At 37.5% G+C, this 19,351-nt stretch overlaps 1 protein-coding gene across 9 annotated transcripts in view; it reads left to right on the top strand.

The window, feature by feature from the left end:
• Nucleotides 1–19,351, top strand: part of Nhe3 (Na[+]/H[+] hydrogen exchanger 3) — a 219,157-nt gene that overhangs the window by 188,761 nt on the left and 11,045 nt on the right. For 7 of the 9 annotated variants that reach the window (XM_083115382.1, XM_083115380.1, XM_083115381.1 and 4 more), the window contains one exon: nt 7,704–7,787. In XM_083115382.1, coding sequence (XP_082971508.1) covers nt 7,704–7,787 — 84 coding nt within the window. Of the gene's footprint in view, nt 1–7,703; nt 7,788–14,728; nt 14,823–19,351 lie in introns of all 9 variants that reach the window. The other 2 variants (XR_014441004.1, XM_083115377.1) reach the window with 1 other exon arrangement.

Genomic DNA, 19,351 nt, shown 5'->3' with positions numbered 1-19,351 from the left:
TTTTTACTACACAGATGACAAGATCACACAATTTCACATCTCCTGCTTTACCTGCATCACTACAAGAGCTGCTTGATGTGGCGACCCTGAAGTTTGTTGCAAACAGTGTACCTCCGAAGGATGTTTGCACACACACGCTCAAAAATAACTGGTGTGTGCTGAATCGTGTCTGCTGCAGCGAGAACTCTTGCAACCAGGTCTTCCTCCGACACTACAGGAGTCTCATAAACAGGACTCTTCATGTGGCCCCATACGAAAAAGTCAAGAGGAGTTAGATCCGGTGATCTTTGTGGCCAAGGAGTTGGTCCACCATGACCTATCCACCTGTCCCCGTATGTTTGATTGAGATGGTGTCGGACGTCATGGGAAAAGTATGCTGGTGCGTGCCATCATGTTGGAACCACATGTGCTGGCGAATGTGCAGTGACACATGGTCCAAGAACTGAGCCAACCAATACTTCTTGCAGGATGGTCAAGTACCTCGGACCCATTAGGCAGCCCGGAAGAAGGTACGGACCAATCAGATGACCATCAATGATTCGAGCCCATACATTGATGCCAAACCGTTGCTGAAATCCATGAGAATGTATGGCACGAGGATTTTCGTCATCCCAAATGTGGCTGTTCCAACTGTTGAAAACACTTTCCCTGGTGAAATGCGCTTCATCCGTGAAAAGAACAAGCCGAGGAAACTCAGGAACTTCCACGGAACGGTGTAGAAACCATGCACGTAATTGACACATGGTACAAAATCTGCCGGACCCATTGCCTTTACCCTCTGATGGTGGTATGGGTGAAGCTGCTGGTTATGAAGAATATGCCAGACACTGCTCTGAGACACATTCATGTGATGTGCAATGGTGCGAGTACTTGTCGACGGCTTCTCGTCAGTTGATGAAGGACCTCCTCTTCAATGTCGAGAGTGCGGCATGTCCGTGGAGCACCACAGTCGGCCCTGTTAACTGTGAACTTACCTGTTTCTCGCAGCCGTTGCTCTAATCTGGCAAAAATGGTATGTGATGTAGTGACGATGCGTAAAACTCTCTGCATAGAGACGTTGCGCAGCCCTACCATTACGTCCAGCTTCGCCGTAAATTAACAACAAGTCAGTGTTCTCGGCAAACGTGTATTCAACCATACTGTAATGTCTTCCGCAACAACTGAATAGCAACTGACGTGAAGGTCGAAGCACACCGGATTGTAAACACATGACATCAGGTGACTGAAGACATCGCTCTCCGTCAATGTGGGTTGCCTACCATGAAGCAGGAGATGTGAAATTGTCATCTGTGTAGTACCAAAGCGGTATGTTTCCGGACATGGGTTCCGTATCAAAACTTGATCTACTGAGTCCCCTCTACGACCCCTAGAAGTGTGTAATAGGAATTCTGAATCGTAACTGTTCAACCTAATATGGATTTGCTATACGTTTAACCCTTATATAATGGGCAGTTTTCTTCAGTACTAATCTCAACACAGAGGCTATTTTCAGCATGACATTTGAAAATTGAATATTACTGTAAATAAAATAAACTCTGCTGCAATACATGTATTAATTAATTCGAAGTTTGTTTTAATTTATTTTGCAATGGTATTGTGTGAAAAATAAATTTTCTAATTACATGACAATTATTTTAATATTCTGATGTAATTCTTGAATATTTTAAAAGCAAAATTAATTGATTGATTTGATATATTTTACTTCACTTCTGTTCCACTTTTGGCTAATTGCAAAGATGAGGATGAATGATGATAAAATTAAAATTTTAAAAAAGGGGTGGGGAACCCCCAAAGGAAGCCCGTTTCCACCCACATACATTCGAGGGTATGTGCTTGATGTCCTGGTACCTGTAAATAAACCAGGACGTTATTTTCCTGAATTTAACGGTTCACTCACCTTTTTATTATCTTCCTTTACATCTTTATTTTCAAGTTAATACAAAAAGGAGAAAAAGAAAATATAGTATTCTGTACATGCAATGGTAACTTCAAATTTATATTATTATATACTCATTCAGGTGACCGAAACAGGTCTTTTGCAAAGTATTGTTTATTTATTTAAGAATTTTAGTTTATTTAGTAATTGGTTAAACTATTAGTAATGAAGTTTAATGTTGAGTTGTTTTTTTTATGTTAGTTTATGGTTGGTTTTAGTTATCAAACTGTTGTTATTTTGGGTATGTTATAAATAGGTATGACAACCATTCTGAAATCCAGAACAGTTAATGGTTTGAGGGGTTAAAGATGATAGGGTTGTAGGGGTTAAGGGTTGGATGTGGGTGATTTTATAGGAACTTCGTTGGGGGGGTTGGCTTCGATATAAGAGATAATGATATGGATGAGGGGACAATTACAAACATGTAGGGACGACACAAGATGAGCCCCACAGAAGATTATACTGACTTGAGTCCACTTGCCAGAGCGTCGTTAGTCTGCAAAATGCAGTTCAGGGTGTACTAAGTGGAAGAAAGATTAACATTTGGGTGTCTTTGGAAAGGGTCACCCCCTTACACCCTGTTTTAAAGCAACCTCTGGTAAAATGATACAATAGAATGGATACATATATATATATTTCAGTTTTTTGTTTTAAAACATTTTTGATTCACAGAATATTACGAGGGCCATTTTTCTTGTAGTGGCAACACTACGCTTGTCAGTTGTCGCTGGGACAAAGACGATCGGATCTTGTTTAGTCTTGTACTACGGATCATGTGTAGGTGTTTGGTGCTGAATAGTACTGTTGTGTGGTGGTTAGAAGACGTTAAAGTGAAGTGTGTGTGTAATACCACCCTAAACAATGTTCACGCATGAAGAACATTGAATATTCATCAAATTTCAGGTTTCACGTTATTTCAGACCACATGACGTGTTTATGTGTGGAGAACTCCTGCTGAAGCATTTGATATTGACTGCTTAGTGCCTACCGTGAAACATGGTGGGGGGTCTGTGATGGTTTGGGGGGCTATATCTTGGAATGGTGGTGGCCCACTTGTCATCCTGCGTGGGAGAATCAACGCAGAGAAGTACTGCACCATACTGGGTGACCACCTCCATCGCATGGTTCAGACTTTGTTTCCCGATGCATGCCTCATCTTCCAAGATGATAACGCCCGTATTCACACTGCTAGGTGCGTTGATGCATGGTTTGATGAGCACAGTGATGAGGTAGAACATCTCATCTGGTGTCCACAGTCCCCCGATCTTAACATCATTGAGCCTTTGTGGGGTATTTTGGAGGCCAAAGTGCTTAATCGGTTTCCACCTCCAATGACACTTTCGGAACATGAGCCTGTTTTGTGCGAGGAGTGGCTATGTATTCCAGTTCACACTGTACAGGACCTTTATTTGTCTATCCCACGTAGGATACAAGCTGTCATTCAGGCAAGAGGTGGCCTAACCCCCTACTAATACAAGTTTTCTGCAATTGCATTGGTGTTCATATTATTTTGTCCATTACCTGTATGTGGGGACCACACTTTACCATATCGTACCGTTACCATTTGCACCCTGCTCTTAGGTGCAAAAGACCACATCTCCTCAATCAGGACCCATCATTCTCCATGATAACGTTAGATGTCATAAAGCACAAGTGGTGCAGATGTACTGCAACAATGGGGTTGGGAGGTGTTGGAGCACCCACCTTATTCTCCTTTGATTTGTTTCCCAAGATGAAGGAATTGCTGAGAGGGAAATGTTTTTCAGATGTCCCGAGCATCATTTCGGCCACAGGGTGGTCTCTGCGCACACTGGCACGAAGGGGAGCTATCAATGGCATCCAACAACTGCCAGATGTTTGGAAAGGTGCAGCAGCAGCAGGAGATTACAATGAGGAATTGTAAATTATTCCAGGCATGTGTCTTCTTTCATGCAGGCCTGTAGCGAGAATTGATCTTCAGGACGGGAAATGTTCAAAATTTCCCGAAGCTCTGAAAATCTCGAATTCTACACACCATTTTCAACTTAAGTGATTGTTTTGGATTTCTGGAATAATAACAAGCAATTTCCAATAAGTTCCAGACACTTGCAATGCAGAAAACATCGAGAATTAACAACTTTTTAAAATGACCATTCGGTATTTCCCAACTGCTTGGGATCCCGAAAATTCGGGAAGGCCTATTTCAAATGTAGACAGGCAGAAGGTGTCAGGGTAATGTCACAGATATCCATGAAACTGAAATATATTATTCTAGATACAAAATTATGAGACACACATTTTTTTGTTTCTCAAATTTATTTATTTATTTATTTTTTCAGACTTAGGCTGCTACAAAGTTTGGGGCCAAATTTTCACAAGTTTTGGCACCAAAAATGGTAAACAGCTGTTTCTCAGGAACTATTAAAGATAGTCGGATTGTGTTTGTTTTTTTATCTGAAATTTATTAAAAGCCTTTTCAAATGCATATACAACGAACTTTATATGCAGCTTTTGGGATGTGCTGTGAATGAAATTAAAAAATTTGGCCCCCTTTTGGACCCCCAAAATCTTGAAAAAGCCACCCTCAAACATTTGCAAAATTTCAGGGCAGTTACAGCAATACCTCAAGTTGAAATTTAATATAAATTTCACGGGGTATATATACCTGGTTGTAGTTTTACACAATATTTTAATAAGCACATTGACAAGCTGAAAACTTAAACATAATCATAATATTGAAGGAGACAAACCTTGTTTCATCAGGCTGTTATTGGTAAACAATATACAAATTTTAAATGGAAAACAAGCAAGACATATACATCATAAGAGTCCAAAACCAAACAATTCATGTAATTGGTATATATCATATATATATTGCTGATCATATTCAACATTTCTTATTTGTAGAACATACTACAAGGGTCGTTCAAGGTTGACCGGGACTTTTATTTCTGCAGAGGAAATAGGCAGCAGAAAAACACCAAACTATGTCAGTTTTTCAAAGTATTCTCCGTGCGCGCCGAGGCACCGTTCTGGCAGCTCCCAAATTCCTTTGGCGTAGAAAGAACTTGGTTGTTGTCGTAGCCACTGGAGGACATCGCCCCGCAGTGCTTCGTCTGTCGTGAATTTCTTCCCTCCCAGATGGTCTTTAAGGGGTGCAAACAAATGATAATCACTGGGGGCTAAATCCGGACTGTAGGCGGGATGGGGCAGAACTTCCCAGCGCATGTCGGCCAGAGTTGTTGTTGTCACATTGGCCGTGTGAGGGCGGGCATTGTCATGGAGAAGAATGACATTTCCAGACAACATCCCAGGTCTTTTCTTGCGAATGGACTTTCGTACAGCACCACTCAACAATGTGGAGAATACTGGGCATTAATCGTGCTCCCTTTGTCCAGAAAATCCACATGGATAACGCCCTTCATGTCCCAGAAGACACTTGCCATGATCTTTCCAGTGGACGGCTGAGTTTTGCTTTTCTTGGGGGGGCGGGGAACCTTTATGCCGCCACTCCATGCTGCGTCTTTTGGTCTCTGGGGTTGAATTGTGCAACCATGTTTCATCACACGTGATGATGGATTGCAACAATTCATCACCTTCTGCTCGAAACCGATTCAGAAGCTGTTCACAGACCGTCCTGCGTGTCCACTTCTGATCAAATGTCAGCTGGCGGGGAACCCACCTTGCACAGATTTTACGGAAGCGTAAGTGGTCGTGAATGATTGTCTCAACACTCCCGACACTGATATTCACCTCGGCAGCAATATCCCGCACTGTTACTCGCCGGTTCTCAAGAATCATTTGCTCAACACGTGCGATATTCACTGGTGTGACTGCAGTCGGGCGAATGTGTCCATGCGCTTCATTTGTCACCAGCTCCCGTCCTTTGCGAAACTGCTCACACCATTCGTACACTCTTGTCCGCAACATCGTTTGTTCACCATACTGTGCTTGCAATTGTCTGAAAATCTCAGCTGGTTTCACTTTCTCCTTCATGAGAAATTTGATTACACACCGCTGCTCCACAGCCACAGACACACTGCTTGCCGCCATGTTCGCTGCAACTGCTGCGCATGCGCGAAATACGTCATGCCGGGCGCTAGTTACTCGCGAAGGAATACATTACGTCACCCGCACGTTTCATCATGATCCGGCTATTCATCGATTTTTTACGTACGAAAATCCCGGTCAACCTTGAACGACCCTTGTAGAAGTCATTTGTTTTTCATATTCACATGCTCATCTGTTTTTTTTTGTTTGACACAAATTGCTGTTAATTCCTTCTGAGCTTGTTTTGAGTCATTAGAAAGATGTCTACAAGTGAAAAAGCAGTGTTTTCTGAGAAAAGAATAAAGTGTCCTGACTTTGAGAACAGGCATAAAAAATGTGTGTATCAAAGCAAGAGTTGGAAGTTCAGGCAACTTGAACATATGTCAGTGTTGCTGAGAACTGATTTTAAACGTAAGGACATTAATGATGATACTTTAGTTTGTTTTAACTGTTACCGTCAATACTCGGACATTTACTCTGTGCGAACTCATATCATTGCTCAGGAAGCTGAAGTATGTGTAGAATCTTCTGAAGTTTACTTTGGGAAGAGAATTTAGAGTGTTTCGTGATGATAAACTGTACAGTGCAAAACAGGAAGAGACAGACACATTGAATGCTACCATATCTAACCTTGAAATGAATGCGAGTCCCTTGAAAACACCTCGTCTTGTGAGACCAGACAGAAGAAAAGCCTACGTAAGCAGGAAACGTCAGCAGCTGGCAACAGAATTTGAGACTAGTACAGGTTCCAAGTTATCAAAAATCTATGATATCAATATTGTGTCACACAATGAAGCTGAAGGAATGAAACACCTTCATTCCCAAAACCTGGGAGCTGTTAACCTTTGATGCAGATGTGGAGGGAATTTTCATGGTGACGTCAAAGCCACAGATTTCTGTCTAAACGGGAGGTTGCAACAGGCAGCGAAGGTACAGATAAAGAAATTCCCCTATGAAGGAACTATCTCAAGTGTACAGAAGATAATCTTCTAAATACTTGCCCCTGCTGTTCATGCTCTGTGAATTTATCCTTCAACAAAGTTGTGAGCAAATAATATCTGCTGTCTACATTTTCATTCTTCACTGCAAAGAAATTGTACAAAATAGTTTTACCTAATGTCAAGGGGCTGACTGCAATGCCAGGGGGGGAGGGGGCTCACGGCAGTGCCTGGCTACGGGCCTGCTTTCATGTATCTTTCTCGTACATGTTGCCACAACAAGAAAAATGACCCTTGTAAAATAGCTTCAATTTTATAAAAAAATTAATTTTTCACGCAATACTGTTCTGAAATAAATTAAAACAAATCAATTTTGCATAATTCCAAGGATATTTAGATGACATGAAAGTGTTGAGTGGCATTTTTGGAGACTTCACAAGATGCCAGAACTCTAGAAAAGTATCAGGCAGTATCGGTGAATAAAATCCAGCAATAATTTGAGATATCAATACAATGGCATTGGTATTGGCTCAGCACCGATTCCTAGTATTTCTGAAGAAATATACAGTAAAACCTTGATTTTACGTTTATCAGAGAATCAAATTGAAAGAACTTTAAATGCTGGAAAATGTAAAATCTGGGGAAATTTCATAGTATTTTGCTCTATTCGAATTAATGAAGGGAAATGTAAAATCAGGGTACCACTGTATAAGCATTATTTGTGCTTCATGTTCATAAATATCCATGTAATAATAATATTAATTATGACATTAATAACGTCACTATTATAATAATTACAGGACAACAGAAGCACCGGAAGACGGGATTCAGACTCGGACCTCTGTATAGATGAAAATGAGCTGTCGTATGGGCAGAACCAGAGAGTGAGTTTCATTGCTAAATTAGTCTCTTTATTAAAATACCAGAAACAATCCATAGTTTATAATCTCTGTATGATGCCTGATATTCCAGACTCGTGATACTATGTGAACTTTTGTATGTGGTAAGATGCTTAGTTTAAAGGTAACCTAGAGCCTGTGGAAACTTCTATGGGTTGTGAGTCTTTGGTCTATGGGAGTAGTAGTTATGTCTAAGGGGAATAGAAAAATTTACTTTTTATCTTTATGGATGTCAAGTAATTACGCCCGTCGCAAAATGACTTCGGACCTCATAACAAAAGCACAAAAAATTACATCTTTATCACAGGCCGGAAGCTGAGTCCCGAATCATTGACTTGTTGATAAAAGCAAGACACTTGGTAGGATTAATTGTTCTATCATTAGTCGAGTAGCCAATCAATATCTGCACTCCGACGGCCGCCATCTTGAAAATAATCCGCCATATTTGATATTTTTGGATTTCATATATCTCGAGAATGATGTCTCCTATCAACGTCCGGTTTTCTCAGAAATGTTCCAAATAGTGTAAAATTTCATAATAAATCTATTTTTGAAAAATAAGAAATAGAAGTTTTTTAGAAAGTCTTAATTAATAATTCTCAAACCAAACAATGGCATTTTCTATTTTGTAAGACTACTTAGTGTTTGTTAGAAGTCTTTAGACGAACTGAACCCATATTTTTTCTAGATTTATAAATTTACCTTAAATAACATTTTGAGAGAAATACAATTTACAAACAAGTCAACATAATTTTTGAAAAAAAGAATCATTGTTAAGACTTTCAACTCGCAGTTATTCTCATAAAATGTTTTGTAGTTTTTCTGAAAAACTTCTATTTCTTATTTTTCAAAAATAGATTTATTATGAAATTTTACACTATTTGGAACATTTCTGAGAAAACCTGACGTTGATAGGAGACACCGTTCTCAAGATATATGAAATCCAAAAATATCAAATATGGCGGATTATTTTCAAGATGGCGACCGTCGGAGCGCAGATATCGATTGGCTACTCGACTGAAAATATCTTTAACGATAGAACAATTAATCCTACCAAGTCTATTGCTTTTATCAACAAGTCAGTGATTTGGGACTTAGCCTCTGGCCTGTGATAAAGATGTAATCTTTTGTGCTTTTGTTATGAGATCCGAAGTCATTTTGCAGTGGGTGTATTTCCTTTTTATGTAGTAATAGTTTTGTTTACCTTCTAAAAAGTGAGAGATTATGAAATTAACTGATGGCAAATTGAGAGAGTGTGAAAAAAAGAGGGGAGGGGGTGAATGTGTGTTCTTTCTCTCTTCTCCCCCTCCCCTCCTCCATCCACCCTTTTTCCTCTTTCTCTCCAAGAAGAAAGAGAGAGAGAGAGAGGATAGATCTCTTCTTATATTTCTCTCCTCTCTCTAAACAGGAAAAAAGAATAAGAGATGGGGAGGGGAGCTTTCTAAGTTTTTCTCTCACTTTTGGCTAATCGCAAGAAAATAATAATGTATGAAATAGGGATGGACCAATATGATGGAAATAAACTATCGAGGTTAAAATTTACCGGTACCACCGGTAACCAAAATTCTACCAATATATTGACTGGTAAATGTTCTGTGTTAACCTTCAATCGTTCATTCACCTCCTTAACCCATCCGCATACCTAGTCATCGAATCGATGGCCTGTCTGGACGGGTTCCCGATTTTCATCATGTAGTTTCTTTTTCTGCAAATAGATGGAAGAGGTTGCATGATCTTTCGAATCTATGATGTGTATGTTTGTGCTGCTAAGTTTTTCCTACCATTTCAAGCATGTTTTGTTCAGTAATTTCTCATGTATACAAACCTTCATTTGTTACGTCTTGCAAACATGTTGCATAAGAATGTTGTAGAAGATTCTGCGATTGAAAAGTTGCTTTTCGATAGCAATGAAGAGGAAAATGTGAATTTTGGAAGTGGAGATGAACACAGCGATTCATTTTGTGTTAGTGAAAGTGAGGAAGAGGTGGCTCTGGCAGGAAAAAAACGAAAGGTTGAGGAATGGAAATGAACAGATGTGTGTGATCAAAACTATTAGGTGAGTTTATATTTATTTTTCAAGTAAACTGCATATGTTCATACTTATTACTGTACTTTCACTTCAATATATAAAATTTTCACATAAATTGCTTGGATAGTTCTTACAATATTTGACATCTTGTCTTGGCTGTGCAACCATCACGGGAGATGGCCAAATTTAAATGGTATTTCCTAGCAAAAAAATTGGAATTTAAATGGTATGTGGATGGGTTAATGTATGTAACTAGATAATGCAGTGGTCTTTTGCTTGAAAAAGAAATTTCGTATTTAGAAATTTACTTGATAAAACAAGTTTGCATAAATTATGTTCCATTTAAAGAAAAAAAGTGAGCTGATAGACTGATATGCCTATATCAGTGGGTGCTGATAATCTGCCTAATCCCTAATATAGGCTCATGTCCATAAGTTAAGGATCGTGTCGCATCAGACACACACAGCTGTCTAATGTGCACCAATTTGGTTTATCTATGTGAGATAAAACTGAAAACATTAACAAGAACACGGAGAACCCAACAATTGTGGCAGTAAGAAATTGTAAAAGACGAGTAAAATGAAATGTAGAGTCGCGCGGTGATTGGTACATCTTTCCACAAAAGCAAATTTGAATACTCCACAGAAGTGTTAATAGCGACTATGGTGTCCCCTGACAGCAATGCATGCTATACGACGGTGTGGCATATTGCAGGCAAGAGTATTGAGCTGTTCTTGAGGAATAGCTTCGTCCCACTCCTGCAACAATGCTGTATGTAGCTCTGGAGGGGGCATCCTGCAATGCATTGTCCAAGTATATCCCATGCATGTTCTATTGGGTTCAGCTCAAGGAAACTTGCCAGCCAGTCTATGCACCTGATATCCTCGGATTCCAGGATATTGACAAGGGCCGCTCTATAGGTCCTTGCATTATCGTCCATAAACAGGAAAGTAAGTCCCATTGCACCCCTGAATAGACGGAAATATTGTTGGCCCAGTATATCTGGCCAGTGATGGAACCCCTATCAAAGATGTGGAGAAATGTGCGAGAGCCAAGGATGTATTGGGGGGGGGGTCCAGACCCCCCTCTGAAAGTCTTAATGAAAGTAATAAAATAACTAAAATTAAATAGTGAAAATATACTTGTTTAATTGAGGGTTATTTATTTCTGCCAAACGTATTGGAAGGCAAGGATTATATTGTGATCATACGACTTTGAATGACAGTACCAAGGAAGATTTATGCAAGATTTATTACTATTTATAACAACATTTATAAACTATCACTGGACTAAGATCCTTTTTTTATATTCAATAAATATTCAATTCTTAACTATTTGACATTAATTTCCTTGCCAGGGTAGGTTTTTTAAGCATTATTATAATATTATTTTGGGACACTTGGTTCTTCCCCCCCCCCCCCTTCCTGTGCCTGACGAGAGCCCATCATAATGCAAGCCCACTCAAGGATCCTGGCACCTCCAAAGATAATCATTCAGTGATGTTCTCCTGGTTGTATCTACACCACGAGATGTGTGTACATATTGTGGACATGCGTTTTCAGTTGTATCTCACACATGTAAACCAAATTGGTGCACATTAAATAGCTGTATGTGTCTGATCGTTAATTTATGGACATGAGTGTAAAAGATAACATATATGAGGTGTGGCTAGAATAAACCAGATTGATGTTGCTGATGACAAACGGCAAGCGCGTCAAGGATAAGCGGTGCATGGGTGTATAACCTGATATCCTGCCTATCAACTGTGTGATTGCCCAGGGTGCACGGTGCTCAGTTCCACTGTAGGTTGTGGGTGAAGTGAACCGTACATCTGTACTCCGCCAGAAAAATGTTAAATGTGAAAGTGGAACCGCGTATCAGTGTGAAGTTTCTTATGAAACTTGGAAAATCCGCCACAGAAACTTGTGGTTTGTTGAAGGAAGTGTAAGGAGATGAGTATTTATCATGCACACCAGTGTTTGAGTGGTTGGAAAGACTTCAAGAGGGACGAGAAGTGATCGCGGACGACTCGCGTCCTTAATGGCCTTGCACATCAAAAACAGAATCAAACATTGCAAATGTCGGTGAATTGATTCGAAAAGATCGTCGCTTGAGTATTCGAACTATTGCTGAATTCACAGGAATTGACAAGTGTTCGTCAGATTTTACACAAAAGTTTCAACATGAACAAAGTGTGTTCGAAATTGTTGCCACGAGACCTGACAGTGGAACAAAAGGACACTTGAGTGAACATTTGTGGTGACATTTTAACAAACATTGAAACAGACCCTACATTCTTAGAGAGTGATAACCTGTGACGAATCGTGGTATTTCACCTACGATAATCCATTGGAAGAGCCAGAGTTCGCCACGACAAAAGAAAGCTCGAATGAGCAAATCAAAATTCAAAGACATGATGATTGTTTTTTTCGACATCCATGGGATTGTGTACGTTAATTTTGTACCCGAAGGTCAAACTGTCAACCAACATTATTTCATTACAGTGCTGACAACCCTTCATGAGCGAGTAAGAAGACGACGACCTGATTTGTGGAAAAGCAAGTCGTGGATTCTTCATCATTACAATGCTCCTGCCCACACTGCATTGTCAGTCAAGGCTTTTTTGGCCAAGCATGGAATCCGTGTTAGAACATCCACCCTATTTGCCAGATCTTGCTCTGTGCTACTTTTTTATTATTATTATTATTCCCAAAGCTGAAATCAGCACTGAAAGGAACCAGATTTATGACCGTAGAATCTGTGAAAACAAATGCGACAGAGGTCATGAACATGATTTCAGAAAATGATTTCCAGCAATGGAAGATTCGTATGGAGCGGTGTATCGATAGTGCAGGGGAGTACTTTGAAGGGGATAATGTTCGCATTGTACAAAATAACCAATAAAAGATTTTGTAGCAACAGTCCGTTTTTTTGCTATCCACACCTCGTACTTCATGAGAAATTACTGAATTTATTGCACACATTAGGAAATTTTTGTATACTTCCATACAGTTATAATGTGGAAATGCTGTTCAAAGTTGAGTGTGATTCAAAAAGAAGAAAAAACAAAGCATGCAATAACAAACCCCTTAAAAGTTATGTGGTTACTTCACTTTCCCTGTTAGCCACCATGGTGACCAAGCATGTTGAGTATTTCGCTCATAATTTTTCTATTCTGGGTTAACCTTGACTTTGAGGATGAATGAACAATGATACATCCATGCCTTACGCAGTGTTCAAACCTGGCTTTGTAACTAGTTATGCCGACCATTAGTAAAAGAGAAGTATAATTGTATTACACTTTCCTTTCTGAGGATACCAATAAGGTATCTGTAAAATGTGGCTTTGTCGCCTGTTATGCCTTTTTGTATTCATTTTTGACAACAGGTAAGAACATGAAAATAATACACTTAATTTTTTTATTCGTGGCACTAAATCTATGTAGTTGACTTGTGTAATATCAGCCTTATGAAAAAAGACTGTCTTGAAAGTCGTAGCCTACTGTGTACTACTGATATTCTACTATTCTGATCTAAAATTGCAAATGTTGCTTGTATAAATAAATTGTTCATGAACTCCTTGGGTAATTTGTATAACTAGGTAACTGCAGTGTGTTACCTTTGAAAAAGAAACTGCGTGTTCATAGGCAACACAGGGATGTCCAATTATCCTAGAAGTTGTGGAAAATCCCAAGTCCGTTTTCATCAGTGTTGTGTAAATAAACTGTATTTTGTGATTACATAACACATATTATAATATTCTGATGTAATTTGTTATTATTATTTTGAATGAGAACTCTGCTAAATTGCTGCTTATCGCTGAAGTGGAATACTCACCCACTTATACAATCAATATTGTTGAATAACTTTTAATTATTACGGTATCGGTATTGGTTGGAATCTGTAAGATTATCAGCATTCGTATGGACATCGGTTCAAAATTGTACCGACCCTGCCAAAAAGCAAATCATTTATTTAACCTTGTACATGGTGACTCAGTTTATTATAATTATGCACTTATGCATGCCATAGGCACTAAATTTGGGGGAGGGAACAAGGCAATTTCTGCCCCCTCCAAAATATCGCTTCCATCCATCTTGCCCCCCTGAAAATGTATTTCCAGTTGGTACTGCTGTATGCTTGCATTATTAATTTTGCACCTTTGAAAATTATATGGAGCACCTTTTCCCTTTACTCTCATGAAAAATATAATGTTAATTCTTTAATATATGCTAATGTTGTACAAGAAAAATATAAATTATGTGCACCGATGTGCGCAATGACTGTATAAGCAACTAATTATATAAAAGTAAAGAATGTTGCTTCAATTGATAGATTTTGAACAAGAAATACAGAGGTTAATGTAGACTGATTACAACGAAATATTATTTTTTTACACAGTGGTTTGGATCCCACTTTAACTGTAGGTCCAGTCCCGATTAGCCTTACTGTGCATAAAGTTGACTTAAAACACCAGCTCAATCAATCAAACTAGCGAGATGAAAATTGACAGTGCAGAATGGGGCGCTGACTGAATACAAGAGGTGCGCAAGTACCTCCCTGGTGCCATCAATGTGTGTGTTTACACTTTTACTGGAAAAAGAAAGGACATGCAGATTGTCCATTTTTATTCATGAAAACAACAATAAAGAAGAAGAATTTTGCACAAAATTCCAGTATCGCATCGGTTCTTTTACCGATATTGACAAATACAAATACAAATAGAGTACTTACTAATTTGATCTATCCCTGCTATAAAGGAATATACATATATTGCGTACCAGATAGTGTATATTTTTAAGACATGTTCTGCTTTGTATGTTTGTGTGATAGTGTATATTGATTTGCAGTTTTTACCTCTTGTTACTTGTTCCATTTTATTTGCATGCAACATCCAGGATGATGCAGAAATACATAGCCAACTAAGTGTGGAAGCTCAAAATTTTATGTAACGCCTTGTAGGGGGAAGTTCAAATAAACTAACACACAGTGGTATGTTCATTAAGATAGTAGCATATTGGCATGATGTGTTGAATCTTTTCCTTTACTAGTTTTGTACATATAAGTATTTATTTTGAGCTCACTGCACAATGGTTTGTGTTTCTTCAGAATATTATTGCTCTTATTTTGTGCATGGTTGTGGCATGGGCAAGAGAATGAACTGAAACAGTCATTTTCAGAGTAGATTTTATTAAGGAATTTTCCATTTTGAATTTTTTTAGTATGATTTTAATATTGTCACCCTGCAAGCATGCTTAGCAGTGAAGAATTGTTTTTTTGTTCTCTAAGAATCATTTTTTAAAAAAATATTCACTTGATGTTTCAAATTGTGTTACATTATTACCTTATAAAGAAATATGTATTGAATAATGTTTTGCTGTATGTATATATATCTAGAGACCAGGAAAATAATCCAGATGATATACAGAGATTTATAGCTTTTCGTCCATATGGTTGTAAATATTCTATACAGCTCTGAGCTTATATCTCTGTCATTAAGAGTATGGTATTAGAATAACTAATTCTGCATAAAAAGGTATACTAGATTATAACTTCAAACTCATGTCAGGTGTACGCCCTATCCCTGTGAATGTCGATTCCCATACATAGCACAGATTAGATGAACAATTGAATGGTGTTACAACGAATGTGCAAGTTACATCAGACCATTGCACTGAATAAATTATCGCCGAAGGATATAAGATTTTTAGATAAATAAATATTGTCTGGATACCAGCAAAGTATGTTCCTAATAGGCCTCAAAGCTCATCTTTAGGACTAGAGTTTCAGATAGGCTTTCAGTAGATAACGTCACTCTCATCTTCAGGGATTGAAATGAAATCTATCTGGTACTGACCTGGAAGATACCCCATGAAAATCTTGTAGACCTCCACCTTCTGCATATTCCTGGATGTGCTTTTCAGGATTTTGTATTCCATTGTTATCCAAGAAGTTACCAACAATTAATGTTTGTGCATGTGTGCTTGTAAGTACTGAAAGCAAGTATAGAGAGTGAAATTTAGTGTTCATTTGATTTTAATGTGTTTATAACAAAACTTCTTAGCCTCAAATACTTATTGCATGATGAAGCGAATGTTTCTTCAGATCCCTTCATAGTCTTTGCGAGTTTCTCATGTAGATATGCTTTATTAATCTTGTTTTTCATCCTATAGTGAATGTGTGAAGTTACATATTGAATTTGGAGATGTATTTTGAAGTTACTTTCGACACCTTTCATTTGTATCAAGATTAATAACTTTTACTGTGTTGAATTTGTATCGTTCGTTCATTTTTTCCCAGCAGATAGTTTCCATATGAATTTCTATCTAGTAAGTTTCACTTTGTGTGCCAGGTGTACCTAGAAGTGCAGTTAATGTTTCACCCCCTCCCCCCACCACACACACACACACACACAGTCTGTCTGTCTCTCACTTGCGCACTTACTCTCACTCTCTCAATTGCATGTTAGATTTTGCACCATATATGGTAAGTGCATTCTAATTTTACCATTTTCAAGTGTTTTATGCATCACCTTGAATATTTCATTAATGTTATTCCACTTCATTTATTTGATGATAATTCTAATTCTCTGCATTTCACCTATTGTGTGAATACATTTCATTTTCGTAAACCAATTGGTTCCAGAATTGTCTACGAAAAACAATCCCCAGCTTCAAATAGTGTAGATCCTGAGGACACCATTCTAGTGTATTTTGTTTCATTTATATTGATGTTGAATAATATCCTATTCCCTGCTTTTCACAACTGCTTGTGTTACTCACTTGATTAAGCTTGTTTGAAACAATTGGAATGTGTAAATAATAATAATAATAATTTAACATAAAAAGCAATTAAAGTAAGTGTACTTACATGTCATAATTACTTTGTCACAAGGCATAAGCTGTGCTTTAATGAACAATGCATGTTGTAAAGAGAACTGTCTGAAGAAGAAGCAGTTGCAAATAACTTCATTGACACATTTTTATGCAATCACATTTAAACTAAGATTCTTTTGCAGGATTTCAATTCACTTGTAAATCCTGAAAAAGTCTTGGAAATCAATTTAAGGGTGGAGGGGCCAGAGTAATCAATTTAGGAGTGAAAAGTCAGGTTAATCAATTTAGGAGTGGAATAGTCAGGTTAATCAATTTAAGACTGGAATAGTCAGGTTAATCAATTTAGGAGTGGAATAGTCAGGTTCATTGATTTAGGAGTGGAATAATCAGGTTCATTGATTTAGGAGTGGAATAGTCAGGGTAATCAATTTAGGAGTGGAATAGTCAGGGTAATCAATTTAGGAGTGGATAAGTCATGGAAATCAATTTAGGAGTGGAAAAGTCTTGGAAATCAATTTAGAAGTGAAAAGTCAGGGAAATCAGTTTAGGAGTGAAAAGTCAGAGAAATTTGCAAAAATGTTCAAATACCTAGAAAAGTCAATCAATTTTGTAGTGGAAAAGTCTTTTGGAGTGGAAAAGTCATGGAAATCAATTTAGGAGTGGATAAGATAGGGTAATCAATTTAGAAGTGAAAAGTCAGGGAAATCAGTTTAGGAGTGGAATAGTCAGGGTAATTAATTTAGGAGTGGAAAAGTCAGGGTAATCAAATTAGGAGTGGAAAATTCAGGGTAATCAAATTAGGAGTGGAAAATTCAGGGTAATCAAATTAGGAGTGGAAAATTCAGGGTAATCAAATTAGGAGTGGAAAATTCATGGAAATAAATTTAGGAGTGGAAAGGTCATGGAAATTAATTTAGGATTGGATAAGTCAGGGTAATCAATTTAGGAGTGAAAAGTCAGGGAAATTAGTTTAGGAGTGAAAAGTCTGAGAGAAATTTGCAAAAATGTTCAAAAACCTGGAAAAGTCATCGATTTTTTTTGGGATCATTTGATGAAATAGTAACCATAAGACATGTTTGTTAGTATGTTAAATCATCATCAGCGTGCACTGGAAAGTTATTTTAAAACACCTTCAAAAGTCAGGAAATTGAGCGTAAAGCAAAATTTTGACATGTAAGAGAAAATGTAAGAAATATTTTTTAAGCACAAGTGGCAGTTTTACAAACCTCTGTTTTTAGGCCAAGGGGAATTATAAGAATAAACCAGTAACTGCAACACTGATGATACAGATGTCAACTTGTGTAAAATTGAACCCATTCATGAAAATAGTGATTAAAATATATCTGTTGTGTATTCTGAAAATTTGATGTAGTTTACCACACCAATTCTTATTTTTGGTATATATAGTAAAACAAGAACAGATGTCCCACAACTTCAATTTTTCCTGCAATTTCTAGATATGTGAAAAAAGTTGGCTTAACGCTGGTAAACCAGATAACATGGTGGAATACGTCATGCATGTATATTTACTCTGTTTTGCATTTGTATGAACAATGCAGTTCTCAGATGATTGTTTCTTATTTTTTTTTATTTTGAAATGACAAGTAATGAGTGCAAATATAAAAATTGTGCCCATGACTAATCTACTAATATAGGGCAAACTTATATATTTTTAATTGTATTAGTACATATAATGCAACTTCACCCTTTTATTAATATATGTCATCGTTACTGGTGACTTTGGCCATAGGTCGAGAATAATTGAGAAAAATATTTTACAAAAGAAGGGGAAATAGATCTTGTGAAGACCGTAGTAGAATGGCATATAGAACCAATTAAAAATTGCCAGCAACTTTACTGATACATTAACATGTCAACATTTTCTAATACTGTGTTCATTAATCCCAGTCCTAATATAAAACACCTTTAGAACATAAAATTCGCATGCAATTAAAATATGGATCAATTTAGGAATTCATTTTTCAAAGGAGCGTCAATTTAATGGTAATGGAATTGGAATTTAGGACTTTGATTGTAATGAAATTTCATGCATATACCTACATGTAGTGAAAAACCTTTATTGAATTGTTTTGTGCGCATGTTGAACTAGTTTGTCCTCTGCATATATTACCATACTTTTTTCATAATTCTAAGTTTTTATGCCAGATGAAAATATCTTCAATGCATGTATTATTATAATATTTATATAATTATTATACAGAATTATTTAATGCAGATATTTTATTGTTAGTCTTGTCACTAGAAGAATAAAAGTTGAGTCACACATTCAAGCTCTGTGTGGAATAGACCTCATTTGATTTCCTGACTGCCCAAATTGCAAGAGCATGTGCCACACTGGGGCCAAGAATGAGCTGTAGGATTCTACTTATAGTTTTGATTACACTTCCCAGCCTGGAAACAATAGGAGTACTAAATGCAACACAAACAAATCCATGAAAACCTTACACTTCATAAATATATTAATGTTATGTAAGTAAATACGCAGATACATGTAAAATACATGCAATATGTTAAACGTGAAATTTTGTGTGCCAATTCAAACTTACCCAAGAAAAAATATAGCATTCTACATTCTAGAATCTGCTGAACATTAGGTCGTTGTCAGTATCTGGTCCAGTAAAAAGCAAGCAAAACATTGTGGCAATGAGATGTGGACCCGCTTCT

Source organism: Lepisma saccharinum, chromosome 30 (assembly GCF_977018435.1).
Source record: "Lepisma saccharinum chromosome 30, izLepSacc3.1, whole genome shotgun sequence".
Lineage (NCBI taxonomy): Eukaryota > Metazoa > Arthropoda > Insecta > Zygentoma > Lepismatidae > Lepisma > Lepisma saccharinum.
The sequence above is the reverse complement of the archived record's forward strand: the minus strand, read 5'-3'. Positions and strand labels throughout refer to the sequence as shown.